Source organism: Babylonia areolata, chromosome 29 (assembly GCF_041734735.1).
Source record: "Babylonia areolata isolate BAREFJ2019XMU chromosome 29, ASM4173473v1, whole genome shotgun sequence".
NCBI classification, from domain to species: domain Eukaryota; kingdom Metazoa; phylum Mollusca; class Gastropoda; order Neogastropoda; family Buccinidae; genus Babylonia; species Babylonia areolata.
The window spans coordinates 11,896,580-11,910,002 of NC_134904.1; the positions used below are offsets into that span (position 1 = coordinate 11,896,580).

The following is a 13,423-nucleotide window of genomic DNA, read 5'->3' on the forward strand; positions in this document are numbered from 1 at the left end:
ACATCTGGAACGACCGGAACATTGCACTCGGCTCAAAGATCAGACTGATGCGTACCCTGGTGACATCAATACTCTTGTATGCATGTGAATCGTGGACCTTAACAGCTGAAATAGAAAAGAGAATACAGTCCACTGAGATGAAATGCTTTCGAAGACTCCTGGGCATCTCCTACAAAGATCATATCACGAACGAAGAAGTTCGAAACAGAATCAGGCAAGTCGTTGGGCCCTACGAAGACCTGTTGACCTTGGTCAAGAGACGCAAGCTCAAATGGTATGGCCATGTCACGAGATCATCAGGGCTTGCCAAGACATTCCTGCAGGGCACAGTGCAAGGGGGGAGAAGGAGAGGCAGACAGAGGAAGAGATGGGAGGACAACATCCCAGTATGGACGGGCTTGAGGTTGAGCGATACAGTCAGGTCAGAAAACCGAGAGGATTGGAGGATGCTGGTTGCCAGATCACCTGTGGCCCCCCAACGGTCCACAAAACTACGGGATAGGTGAACGTGAAGGTGAATATATATATATATATATATATATATATATATATATATATGTGTGTGTGTGTGTGTGTGTGTGTGTGTGTGTGTGTGTGTGTGTGTGTGTGTGTGTGTGTGTGTTTCGATAGAGAGATATATACCGTGCCTCAAAAAAGTAAAGCATTGCAAATACAAGAAAGCAAATAACAGGTAAGATCAGAAGCAGGGGGAGGGGGGAGCGGGGGGTGGGGGGGAGGAGGGTGGAGACTGGAATATTGACTTTTGTGGGGGGGGGGGATGTTTTCTTGATAGATAGATCAATTAATACAACTACCTGTCCTCGATCTTTCCAGGTACGAAAATAACCACTGTGGCCATGTGCACCCGGGTAAACGAAAAACCCACTGTGGTATGGTGGCCGCTATGGACGAGGGGATCGGAAACATTACAGCCACTTTGCAACAGAAGGTCACTTTGATTTTTTTTTTCTTTCTTTTTTTTTTCTTTTTTTCATTCAAACAATGCATGTACTTTTTTTTCGATCAACAATGGTGGTTCTTTTCTTTACAAAGGAAACATTATCAGTAAAGCAGAATCAGACATCATAATGCATAATTGCAAAGGGTGTTTTATATATATATATATATATATATATATATATATATATATATATATATATATATATTTATATATATGAAAATTCTTTAGTTTTTGATAAAGCGAAAAAAAACCCTAACCAAGTAATAATTACTGGTAAATCGATAAGTAAACAATCAATAAAATACACACACATATATGCACACACACACACAATGCATTTACTTGAAACAAGTCGTTCGACGGGCGCAATAGCCGAAGGCTTAAAGCGTTGGACTTTCAATCTGAGGGTCCTGGGTTCGAATCTCGGTGACGGCGCCTGGTGGGTAAAGGGTGGAGATTTTTCAGACTCGCTAGTGTGTATACGCAAGCAAAAGATCAAATACGCACGTTAAAGATCCTGTAATACATGTCAGCGTTCGGTGGGTTATGAAAACAAGTACATACCCAGCATGCACACCCTCGAAAGCGGAGTATGGCTGCCTACATGGCGGGGTAAAAACGGTCATACACGTAAAAGCCTACTCGTGTATATACGAGTGAACGTGGGAGTTGCAGCCCACGAACGCAGAAGAAGAAGAAGAAACAAGTGGTTCAGTATAATACAGGCGTGAAGGGAACAGGACAACACGAGCATCCTCTACAATGTCCTGTCCTGTCCTGATATTTAAAGAACATCATCAGAAATAACGAAAATGCAAAACAAATGCATATATAATAATGATCAAATAAGACAAAACTGGAGATATTTTAACTCTCTCCATACGAACGGCGAAAGAGACGACGTTAACAGCGTTTCATCCCAATTACCGTCATCAAAATATTGCAAGCGGAACGCTCTTATATTGAAGAGGTGAATGTTGACAAAGAATACCACAATTCTGACGACGGAAGCTAAAGGTTGGGTCATTCAGACACCCACTGGACATCCGAGGGGTCTGTGTAGAGGAGAAGAGAGGACTGGCCGTACTGAGTGAGTTAATTGAAACATTTCTGTCTGGTTTCTACACATTTTTTGATATTATCAAATCAAGGAATTACACACAATCATTGATATTATCACGCGGTCTCTTCACCACCATCTCTTCCTCTTCCTCCTTACAACACACACACACACACACACACACACACACACACACACACACACACACACGCACGCACGCACGCACGCACGCACGCATGCACGCCCTTTCCGGCTACACTAATAGTCACACTACCTCTACCTCTCTTCTTTCCGTCTAATAGCACTGCTAGTGAATAGACGTGAAACGGAAGATATCACACACACACACACACACACACACACACACACACACACACACACAATCACCTAACGTAATAATAAATCACCGGTGCGTCTGTGAATCGACCTACATACATACATACATACATACATAACAGGGCATCGAAAACGACACCCTGATCCTCTATCTCTCCGACAACGGAGGACCACTTGACGACGGCAGCTACAACTGGCCCCTCAGAGGCGGTAAGAGCAGCTTCTGGGAGGGGGGCACACGGCAGCGCACCATCTTTGTCTACCCTAAACGCCTAAAGCCGGAACTGGTGGGAAAAGAATATGACGGCCTTGTTCACATCACTGACTGGTACAAGACCCTCTACAAAGCGGGCCAAGGTACGCGAGTTTCAGTTTCAGTTTCAGTTTCAAGTTTCTCAAAGGAGGCGTCACTGCGTTCGGACAAATCTACGAGATAATAATTATACGCGACACCACATCTGAGAGAGAGAGAGAGAGAGAGAGAGAGAGAGGGGGGGGGGGGAGGCGGGGGGCGAGGGCGGGGAAGGGAGGGAAGGAGGGAGAGGAAGAGAGAGAACAAAATGTAAAATACATGAGAGAGAGAGAGTTTGTTTCTTTCATTTCGTTCATTTTTTTCCTATGCATTTTACTAACAACATGCCTGTACCTGTATGCCATGTATGCCATGTGTGGGTATGTGTGTGTGTGTGTGTGTGTGTGTGTGTGTGTGTGTGTGTGTGTGTGTGTGTGTGTGCGTGCGTGCGTGTGTGTGTGTGTTTAATAATTAAAAAAAAAAATTCCTCTGTTATGTATCTCTACTAACACCACGCTTTCATACTTTCATTTCATTTTGTATTGTGTAGTGTAGACTGCATTCAGGGTGGGGACTGGATGTAAAAATGCACACCAGTGCTTATCTATTGTCCTCGAAATAAACAATTTGTCATGTCTTGTCTTGTCTTGTCTTGTCTTGTCTTGTTCTCTCTCTCTCTCTCTCTCTCTCTCTCTCTCTCTCTCTCTCTCTCTCTCTCTCTCTCTCTCTCTCTCTCTCTCCATGCGTATGATACGACCTAACAACATGACAACATGACCTATCAATAAGATTTACTTTCGTTTTAGTCATGTGTTTCATCCCCAGTTCCAATGGGGACTATAGCCTGCCTTTTTTTTGTGAAAAAAAAACAAAAACAACAACATCTGAGTCTTGAGTCTGAGTGCGTGTCCCTTCATATATCACAGGTAACTTTTCCCTCTTGCACGAGATGGACTCAGTTGATCAGTTCTTTAAACTGATCAATGGGAAAACACCGTCCGCAAGGAAAACAATGATCTACAACATCGACACGCTACCCAAACACAACCGCTCTGCTGCTCGCATCGACGATTACAAGTATACGAGAGGTTGGTGACTCGGTTCAGTCTGTGTTTTTTTTTTTTTTTTGTTTTTTTCCCATTCTACCATCCGTACCCCCACCCACCCCCGCCCCCATCTCTGTGTCTGTCCTGTCTGTCTAGAACTCTTCTCTCTCTCTCTCTCTCTCTCTCTCTCTCACTCTCTGTCACTCCCCCCCCCCCCCCCCATCCTCTTTCTCTGTGCCTCTCTTTACACTTAACCCCTCTCTCTGTCTCTTTCACTCTCTCTCTCTCTGCCTCCCCAAGCCCAATCTTTCTCTCTCTCTCTCTCTCTCTCTCTCTCTCTCTCTCTCTCTCTCTCTCTCTCTCTCTCTCCTCTCTCTCTCTCTCCACACCCGAAGCTGTCAACTGGTGGTGGTGGTGGTGTGTCCATCGAGATCGATGATGACCATCGTTGTCATCCAGCTGGGGGATAGGGTGAGGGTGGTGGTGGGGTGGGGGGAGGAGGCTCATGAATCTATCTGTGAGTGCGCAGATGGCTGAATAGTCCAATCTGCGCACGAAATGTTCGCTGACAGTTGGGGCAGACAAAGACAGGCATACCATTGTCAGGGAGCTTGTTTGCCCGTGACTTTCTGGCCTGCCTCTTCTGAACAGCTGCAGCAGTCCTGTTGGCCTCGCACAACTTGGCGCCTTTGTGCACAGCAGCGCGCCATTTGTCACGGTCCACTGCAGATTCCTCCCAGGAGTCAGGGTTGATATCAAACGCTTTCAGAGAGACTTTCAGAGTATCTCTGAAGCGCTTCTTCTGACCTCCGTGTGATCTCTTCCCTTGATGCAGCTCCCCATAGAAGAGCCTTTTGGGCAGCCGATGGTCTGGCATGCGCGCCACGTGTCCAGCCCAGCGAATCTGGGACTGCATCAGGATGGTGAAGATGCTGGGAAGGGTGGCTTTTGCGAGCACCTCTGTGTCTGGGGTCCTGTCTTGCCACTTGATGTTCAGTAGCTTCCTGAGGCATGTTGTGTGGAAGTGGTTCAGCTTCTTGGCGTGTCGTTGGTACACTGTCCAAGTTTCGCAGGCGTACAGTAGTGTGGGGAGAACTACTGCTCTGTAGACCTTTAGCTTGGTCTCAAGACAAATGCCTCTTCTGTTCCAGACATTTGCATTGAGTCTACCAAAAGTTGCGCTTGCTCTTGCAATCCTGACGTTCACTTCATCGTCGATGGTCGCATTTCGTGACAGTGTGCTGCCAAGGTATGTGAACCGCTCCACCGCACTGAGTCTCTGACCGTTGACTGTGATGTTGGGCTCAACGTAGGGTTTCCCTGGGGCTGACTGATGGAGAACTTCAGTTTTCCTCGTGCTGATGGAAAGGCCGAAGTTCCTGCTGGCAGTGGCGAACTTGTCGACGCTGAGTTGCATGTCAGCTTCAGATCCAGCGTTGAGGGCACAATCATCAGCAAACAAAAAGTCTCTGATGATGTCTGTCATGACCTTCGTTTTTGCTTGAAGCCTTCTGAGGTTAAACAACTTGCCATCTGTTCGGTACTTTAGGCCGATTCCAACATCGCCATCTCTGAAGGCATCAGTAAGCACTGCAGAGAACATGAGGCTGAACAGCGTTGGAGCCAGGACGCGGCCTTGCTTGACACCATTTGTGACAGCAAAAGGAGCAGATGTTTCGCCATTGTCCTGGACTCGAGCCTGCATGCCTTCATGGAATTGGCTGACCACGGAAATAAATTTCCGAGGGCATCCGTACTTGGCCATGATCTTCCACAGTCCCTCTCTACTCACGGTGTCGAAGGCCTTAGTGAGGTCGACATAGGTGGAGAACAGATCAGCATTTTGCTCCTGACATTTCTCTTGCAGCAAACACCATGTCGGTGGTTCCGCGCTCTTTCCGGAATCCACCTTGGCTCTCAGGCAAATGACCTTGGTCTAGGGGTAATATGAATATCACTGATTGTTATTTGTTGATTACTGATGGTACAGTTCGTGTACCCCCTTGATTGATGATTGCTGATTGCTGTTGCATGTCACGTAGTAATAATTTTTTTTGATTGTTGATTGCTGATTGCTGTTGCAAGTCATGCATTGATTGGTGATTGTTGATTGCTGTTGCAAGTCATGCAACATTGTTTCATGATTGTTGATTGCTGATTGATTCTTGATTGATGATTGCTGGTGCAGATCATGTCAACGGGCGCAACTGCCGAGTGGTTAAAGGGTTGGACTTTCGATCTGAAGGTTCTGGGCTCGAATATCGGTAACGGTGCCTAGTTTGTAAAGAGTCGATTTTTTTTATTCCCAATCCCCCAGGTCAACATATGTGCAGACCTGCTAGTGCCTGAAACCCTTTCGTGTGTATACGCACGTAGAAGATCAGATACACACGTGTAAGACCCTGTAATCCATGCCAGCGTTCGGTGGGTTATCGAAACAAGAACATACCCAGCATGCACACCACCGAAAACGGAGTATGGCTGATCACATGGCGGGGATTTACAAACAAACAAACAACAACAACAAAAAAAAAAACAACAACAACAGTGATACACGTAAAATGTTACATGTCTGTCTGAGTGCGTATATGTGCATGCCTGAAATCTGATTCAACGACACAAGAAACGAATGATGAGCGCCAAAGTCGTCAGTCGGCTCCCACTCATGTAAGGCAGCCTCTTGTGGCAAATAACCGACACCGTGATTGTAAAGCGAGCGCTTTAAGGCTTGGTCTCTGAGAAGGAGGATAGAAGAGGCGCTAGAGAAAGTATCCCCATCATTTCATCATCATCAGCAGCATCATCATCATCATCAGCAGCAGCAGCAGCAGCAGCATCAGCATCATTCAATCATTCATCATTGTGGTACTGATCGGTGATTCCTGGGCGCAGGTCACCCAGCGCACTCCAAGAGGCTGTCCGCGGCACCCGCGCCCCCGGACATGTTGCTGAACGGAACCGCTACATCGGTGGAGGGCATCTATCCTGAGTAAGTTTTCCGGGGGGGAGGGGGGAGAGAGAGAGAGATAGAGAGAGAGAGAGAGGGAGAGAGAGAGACAGAGAGGGAGGGAGATGCAGAGAGAGGGAGAGAGGATAAGAGGGAGAGAGAGGGCGAAGGGGAGGGAGAGAGAGAGGGAGGAGGGAGAGAGAGAGAGAGGGAGAAAGAGAGAGAGAGAGAGAGGGAGAGAGAGCGGGAGAGAGAGAGGGAGAGAGAGCGAGGGGGAGGGAGATAGAGAGAGGGGGTAGGTAGAGAGAGAGGGGGGGAGAGAGGGAGAGAGAGCGAGGGGGAGGGAGATAGAGAGAGGGGGAGGGAGAGAGAGAGGGAGGGAGAGAGAGAGGGGGAGAGAGAGAGGGGGGCAGAGACGGTGAGACAGAGAGAGACAGAGACAGAGACAGAGAGAAAGGTAGAGAGAGTGAGATACAGAGAGAAAGAGACACAGAGAGAGGGAGAGAGAGAAAGAGAGGGGAGAGAGAGGGAGATACAGTGAAACAGAGACAGAGAGAAAGGGAGAGAGAGCTACAGAGAGAAAGAGACAGAGAGACAGAGACAGAGATACAGAAAGACAAAGAGAAACAGAGGGGGGGGGATAAAGGAGAAGGGGAACCCCCCACCCCCTCCACAAAAAAAAAGAAAAGAAAAAAGTATTCATATGGCGCAAACTCTCCATAATTGGGCTCTTTGCGCCTCACATAAATCAGTACATATACAACAGTGCATTATAGTATTTTATACCACATAAGAGCACATGAGGACATAGAAGTATAAAAATACAAGAGAGGCAAGGCCTTTAAGACTCACTTGTGATGCACTTTAATATATATATATATATATATATATATATATAATCGTTAAAATGCTTATAAAATTATAAAGCTTCGGGTTAAAAGAAGAAAAGAAAAGAAAAAAGTCTTAACGGCAGATTCGAACTTCGCGTGTTCGAGTTAGAAGAAACTGTCTTACCCATTACACAATCGTGTCTCCTTTACTGACGTTCAAAAATATAATATTTAAACATGCTTTTTAAAGGGCGATAAATTGATTGCGGTATTCGCAGTGAGAACGCTGTTTAAATCATATTATTCTGTTGTATCTTGGGCATTCAAAAAATCTTTAAGGGCAATTAAAAATTCTTTGTAAGTCTTCGGTAAAGGAGACGTGGCTATCGCCGCAATCACACTGCAACATTTAGCCGTTTTCTCTGGATCTAGATTGATGTACAAGTTTAGTTACACCCCGTTGACACGGTCGATTCAATTTCTCTTTTCTGTTCATTCTAGTTTTATAGTTTTAAAGTTGAAATGAAAATTGAGTATTTTGTTAAACTAATAACATGTAGAGCCAAGTACAAGTACTTCTAAACGTCGTAAGAAGTGAAAAGGACTTTATTTTGAGAAAAGTCAAGACTGGAAATTTTTACGTTTCATCAATTCAAGGGAATTAACTCTAATGGTTTATTATTTTTCACTGTGAATTCCGACTGATTCTGTGGATATTTTTATGGCAGCTTGGGGCATCCAGTAAGTGACGCGTTCACAAATCTTTCTCTGAATAAATATTTAACGGTCTCCTTCTCCAACTTTCCATCACATGTAATCGTGTATTGTCGATTGAATATAGGATTGAACGGGCAGGTCAACAACTTGAAACAAAATGGCGTCGTTCGCGTTCGCGAAGAATATGAGCACGTGCTTTGAATACGTATAAATATGTGTACACAATTGATTTTTGCCCACGACCTTCAGGGCTCAGTCAATAGATCTATAATGTCCACTCGTCGTATTGATTTTAGTATTTTCCGAAAAAGACCTCTTGGGTGAATGAACATAGTGAAAGCCCTGTACACTGAGAGTAAAACACACAAGCTTTTTATGCATTAAGTATAATTTCAAAATGTAATGTTTAAGATGAGAAAGATCAGTTTAAAGCATATTAAGCCCCCTAGCATTAATTACAGATTAATTTCCCTTTTTTACTATCTGCACCAAAGACATGCAAAATAAATATAACTTCCATGCTTAGCAAAAGAAGTTCCTGTTTGAACAAAAAATTATAAAAATGACCGCTCTTGTTGTTGTGTCAGAATATCAGATCAAAGTGCCAAGTTTAGAGAATAAAAAAATATAATTATAACAGTGAATTCAGTTTGCATATAATTTGGCTTCTTTTTTAATTATTTTGTGCCCATCCCAGAGTTGCAATATTGTTTTAAACTAGATGACTGGAAAGAACTGATTTTTTCCTATTTTTATGCCAAATTTGGTGTCAACTGACAAAGTATTTGCAGAGAAAATGTCAATGTTAAAGTTTACCACGGACACACAGACACACACACACACACACACACACACACGCAGAGACAACCGAACACCGGGTAAAAAACATAGACTCACTTTGTTTACACAAGTGAGTCAAAAAGAAGAAAAAGTGTATCCACCAATACAATACTACAAATATATATATATATATAATTATGTGAATAATCGTAGACAAAAGGGCACAAAATACCCCCCTCCTCCTCCCCTTCCCCGCCACCCCCTCCCCTACACACACACACACACACACACAACAAACACCGACCCACAAGCACACACATACCCTAGGGCTACTCAAATGGAGAGGGGGTCGGAGGATAAAGAGTGGGAGGAGACACATACGTGTGCTTCGTTTCATCCAAAGGCAGGTGGGTTTTTCAGCTTTCTTTTGAAAGAGGACAGAGCTGGTGAGTGCCGGAGATCCAGAAGGTGCTCACGAAAACCGCAAATGTCATTATGGCAGGAGACTGAATTTGGTCATTGATCCCAGATTAGATTCTTATAAGAACATTGACAACCAAAGAGCACAGGAGAAAAAAGAAAGAAAAAAAGTTGGAGATAATTATCATGATGACAGATCTTCAGCTTGTAGATATTTGGAGGGAATTCAAGCCTGAATAATTAATTACTCAGGAATAGTTGGAGAAGAAAAACACATGAACGGGCAGACAAGCACCAACAACCAACCACACCCCACTTTCAAGCTCACTCCCCCGCTGTCTTTTCATCCAGCGAGGGGCTTTTCAACGTGCGGGAGGACCCCGGAGAGAGGAACAACCTGATAGACCTGGCCAGACACAACGATACCCTCAAGAGGTACCTGAAGAAGCTTCGGCTTCTGATAGACACTGAGACGCCCAACGTCATCCCCTTCCCTGACGAAGTGCCCAAGAACCCCCTGGGCAACAGCAAGTACTACTCCGATGCCAATTCCCCCGGGTGGTGCTGCTTGGGTGAGAGACCCTGAACAGCGGAAATAACGGTGACTCCACAGGCTGACAGGTATCGCCCCGTGCTACGCGCGCCCAGTGTCCCCAACAGGGTGCGGAAGGACATGTGCTTTGTTGACGGCTGCTTCCCTCTTCAAGGACTGACCGCTTGGAACCTTTTTTTTTTTTTTTTTTTTTTTTTGTTTTTGTCTTGCGATTGACTTTAGAATCATTCCCGTCTTCTGCTTCTGCTGCTTCTTCTTCTGCTTCTGCTTTTTTCTGCTTCTTCTCTTTATGTATGTTTTGTGTCGTTAAATGGGAAGAATTGTAAAAAGGCCTTTACTGTGCCTAATTATTTACCCATTAAAGATTCAATCAATCTTCTTATTATCCTTCTTCTGCTTCTGCTTCTTCTGTATACGATGCAATACAATGCAATGCAATGCAATACAATACAATACTATGCAATACGATGCAATACAATGCAATACGATGCAATACAATGCAATGCAATACGATGCAATACAATACAATACAATGCAATACAATGCAATACGATGCACATAATCACAGACACAGACTTTTTTTTTTGCAAAAATAACATGAATATTAAGAAACACATTACCAAAGCAAAGAAAAATGCTTCGACCAAACTATTCACAAAACCTTGTAATGGAGTTACACTTCTGTCCTTCTACTGTCTGTTCTCCTCCATGAGTTTGATTTATCTGAAGAAAGCTTTTGTTTCAAGCGCTTGCACCTCCTTTGTTGATGTAGTCTTAATTCTGAATATGACAATAATAATAAATAAATAAAAAAGAAACATTCTTCTGAAGCATGGAAAATGTGCATCTGATTTGCTTGTTGTTGTTGTTGTTCTCTTTCAAAAACGAACGCTGAGATCGATGACTTTGTGGTTTTACAACAGACACAATCTGACAGCTGTTTCCTTAATCAACTCCATGCCAGGAAAATGTGGGAGAGACAAATATTCTGTTGGTACAGCTGATGTGTCTTTCTGTTTATCTGTCTCTCAGTCTGACTGATGGCTCTGTGTGTGTGTGTGTGTGTGTGTGTGTGTGTGTGTGTGTGTGTGTGCGTGTGCCATTATATAGAATTGTGCTCACGATCGTTTGTAATGCCCCCGTCTCCGAAGGGCTTCAAAACTGAATGGACGTTAAAAGCACTGTCATTGTCATTCTCTCTCTCTGTCTCTGTCTCTGTCTCTGTCTCTCTCTCTCTCTCTCTCTCTCTCTCTCTCTCTCTCTCTTTCATAATCGGACACACACGCACACACACACGCACACACTAAAATTTTAAAAAATTCGCAATGGACATCTCTTTTGTTGCCGTGGGTTCTTTTACGTGCGCTAAATGCATGCTGGACACGGAACCTCGGTTTCTCGTCTCATTCTTCACAAAGCGCTTCGAAAGAAAACCTGGCCCGACCCAATCCCAGCGGCCCGGAAGCTCTACGGAGAACTGGAGGACCTGCGACGTACTGCCGTCTTCGTCGAGGAGACGGGGGAATCCATCTGATAAATGACGAACGAGACAACAACAACAAAAGATTGCACGTACCAGAACCCTTTACCGGCATGGAGGATTTGAATTGACATCCACCAGTGTCTAGAGCTGGGCATGGGAGGGCGAGCCCTGTTCTTCTGCCGCTTTAACCTTTTCCAGCCCGTCGGGTTGGAGAGACGTGCCTCTCCGAAGGACGCAACGCCATGCCGAATCGGGCCTCCAACTCCGATCACTGGTGAAACACTGGATCACTGGAGTTGATGGCCAAGAGGTTAACGCGTCCGTCTAGGAAGCGAGAGAATCTGAGTGCACTGGTTCGAATCCCGGCAAGTCGCCAGTATTTTCTCCCCCCCCCCCCCCCCGCCCCAAACCCCTCCACCGCCCCCCTCCACTCCACCCCCCGCCCCGCCACTAGACCTTGAGTGGCGGTCTGGACGCTAGTCATTCGAATGAGACGAGAAACCGAGGTCCCATTTCCAACATGCATTTAGCGCACTTAAAGAACCCACGGCAACAAAATGGTTGTCCCTGGCGAAATTCTGTAGAAAAATTCCACCACGGTTAGAAAACAAATGAAACTGCAGACAGGAAAAAAAAGGTGGCGCTGTCAGTGTAGTGACGCGTTCTCCCTGGGGAGAGCAGCCCGAATTTCACACAGACAAATCTGGTGTGACAAAAAGAGTAATATAATATAATACACAAGTCCAACGCCTGGCAAACTCTGCCACGGTGCCACACGTATACACACTATCGTTCGTCAGTCATTATGCATTGGCATTGTATTCATGGTCTTGAAAAATGTAAGTGCAATGCATATGATGGAGTCTCCCGTCGGACCGACGGATAACTGGGCAGGCAGGCTCATCTGTTGGTGTGTGTCCTCATGTGGGTGAGGAGGCCGATTCTGGATGCACAACACTTCCCACAGGTGTTGCAAGGGAAAACGTGTTTAGAAGTTGAGCCCTGCTTCCTTCGCTCACGCTTCTCCTTAATGGCCAACGTTCTCTTGTTTTCAAACGTCTTTATGCCACTAGAGCACAGCATCCTCCAGCGACAGCGGTCAAGGGCATCAGTTTCCCAGGAAGCGAACCTGACCAGCACAGGTGATTATTTTTAGTGAAGAGGAGTTGTGCATTCCCTTCCCCACTCTCTCACAGTCCCACAGGTGCAGATACTGCCACGTGTATAGGACGGCCTCGGCAGGTGCAGGTTTTTTCTTCGGAGTTCCGTCTCCTAGGAGGACTTCCAGCCAAGGATAAGAGCTCCCCCTGCCCTTTGGTCATCCTCTTTCGCCTTCACAGCTGTTGGGAAAAGTTTCCTCCTCCGCCTGGTCCGTCGTTGGGAGACTTCACATGCGGCAGGTAGTACTGTGTTACATGGTACCAGTAGCAAGGGATATGTCCCTGACCTGACAAAGTATATTCATACGTACGAAATGGCAATATGAACTGAGAATGATCAACAACAAAGCCATCAAACCATACGACTGTTGTCGTGTTGAACTAAACCTGTATAAAATGACTTGATTTGAGGAACTGAAGACATCACGGACATACGAATAATGTGATAACATGAATGAGTTGCTTTGAGCAATGTCTGTGTGTGTGTGTGTTTGTGTGTTTAGGCCGTGTATTTGTCATCAACAAATAAAAGCACTGAAGAGCAGTTGACTATTTATCTCTAGCAAAAAAAAAAAAAAAAAAAAAAAGCATTTGAAAGAACGAAGTTCATATGTAACATAATAACCTGAAAACGTTTTTTTGTCATGTTCATGTACACCCCCTTCTGAGGGGCTATGGAGTCATGAATAAACTATCTCAATCTTAATCTTGATCAGTGTCTCATATTCGCCCCCCAGCCCCCGCCAAGCCCCTCCCCCTCCAAGCCCCCCCTGTGGTGCGATGAGAAGTGAAACTGAGAGCATGCGCAGACAGGAATCACCGGGATTTTTGACTCACT

The 13,423-nt window shown here is 45.2% G+C and overlaps 1 protein-coding gene across 1 annotated transcript in view; it reads left to right on the forward strand.

Moving 5' to 3' along the window:
* Positions 1-10,760, forward strand: part of LOC143302265 (arylsulfatase J-like) — a 24,614-nt gene extending 13,854 nt beyond the window's left edge. The window contains exons 6-10 of the mRNA XM_076616858.1: positions 835-949; positions 2,480-2,714; positions 3,576-3,737; positions 6,588-6,684; positions 9,741-10,760. Of these exons, the coding sequence (XP_076472973.1) occupies positions 835-949; positions 2,480-2,714; positions 3,576-3,737; positions 6,588-6,684; positions 9,741-9,975 (844 nt within the window). The 3' untranslated portion in view covers positions 9,976-10,760. The remainder of the gene's footprint in view (positions 1-834; positions 950-2,479; positions 2,715-3,575; positions 3,738-6,587; positions 6,685-9,740) is intronic.
* The last annotated feature ends 2,663 nt before the right edge of the window (positions 10,761-13,423 follow it).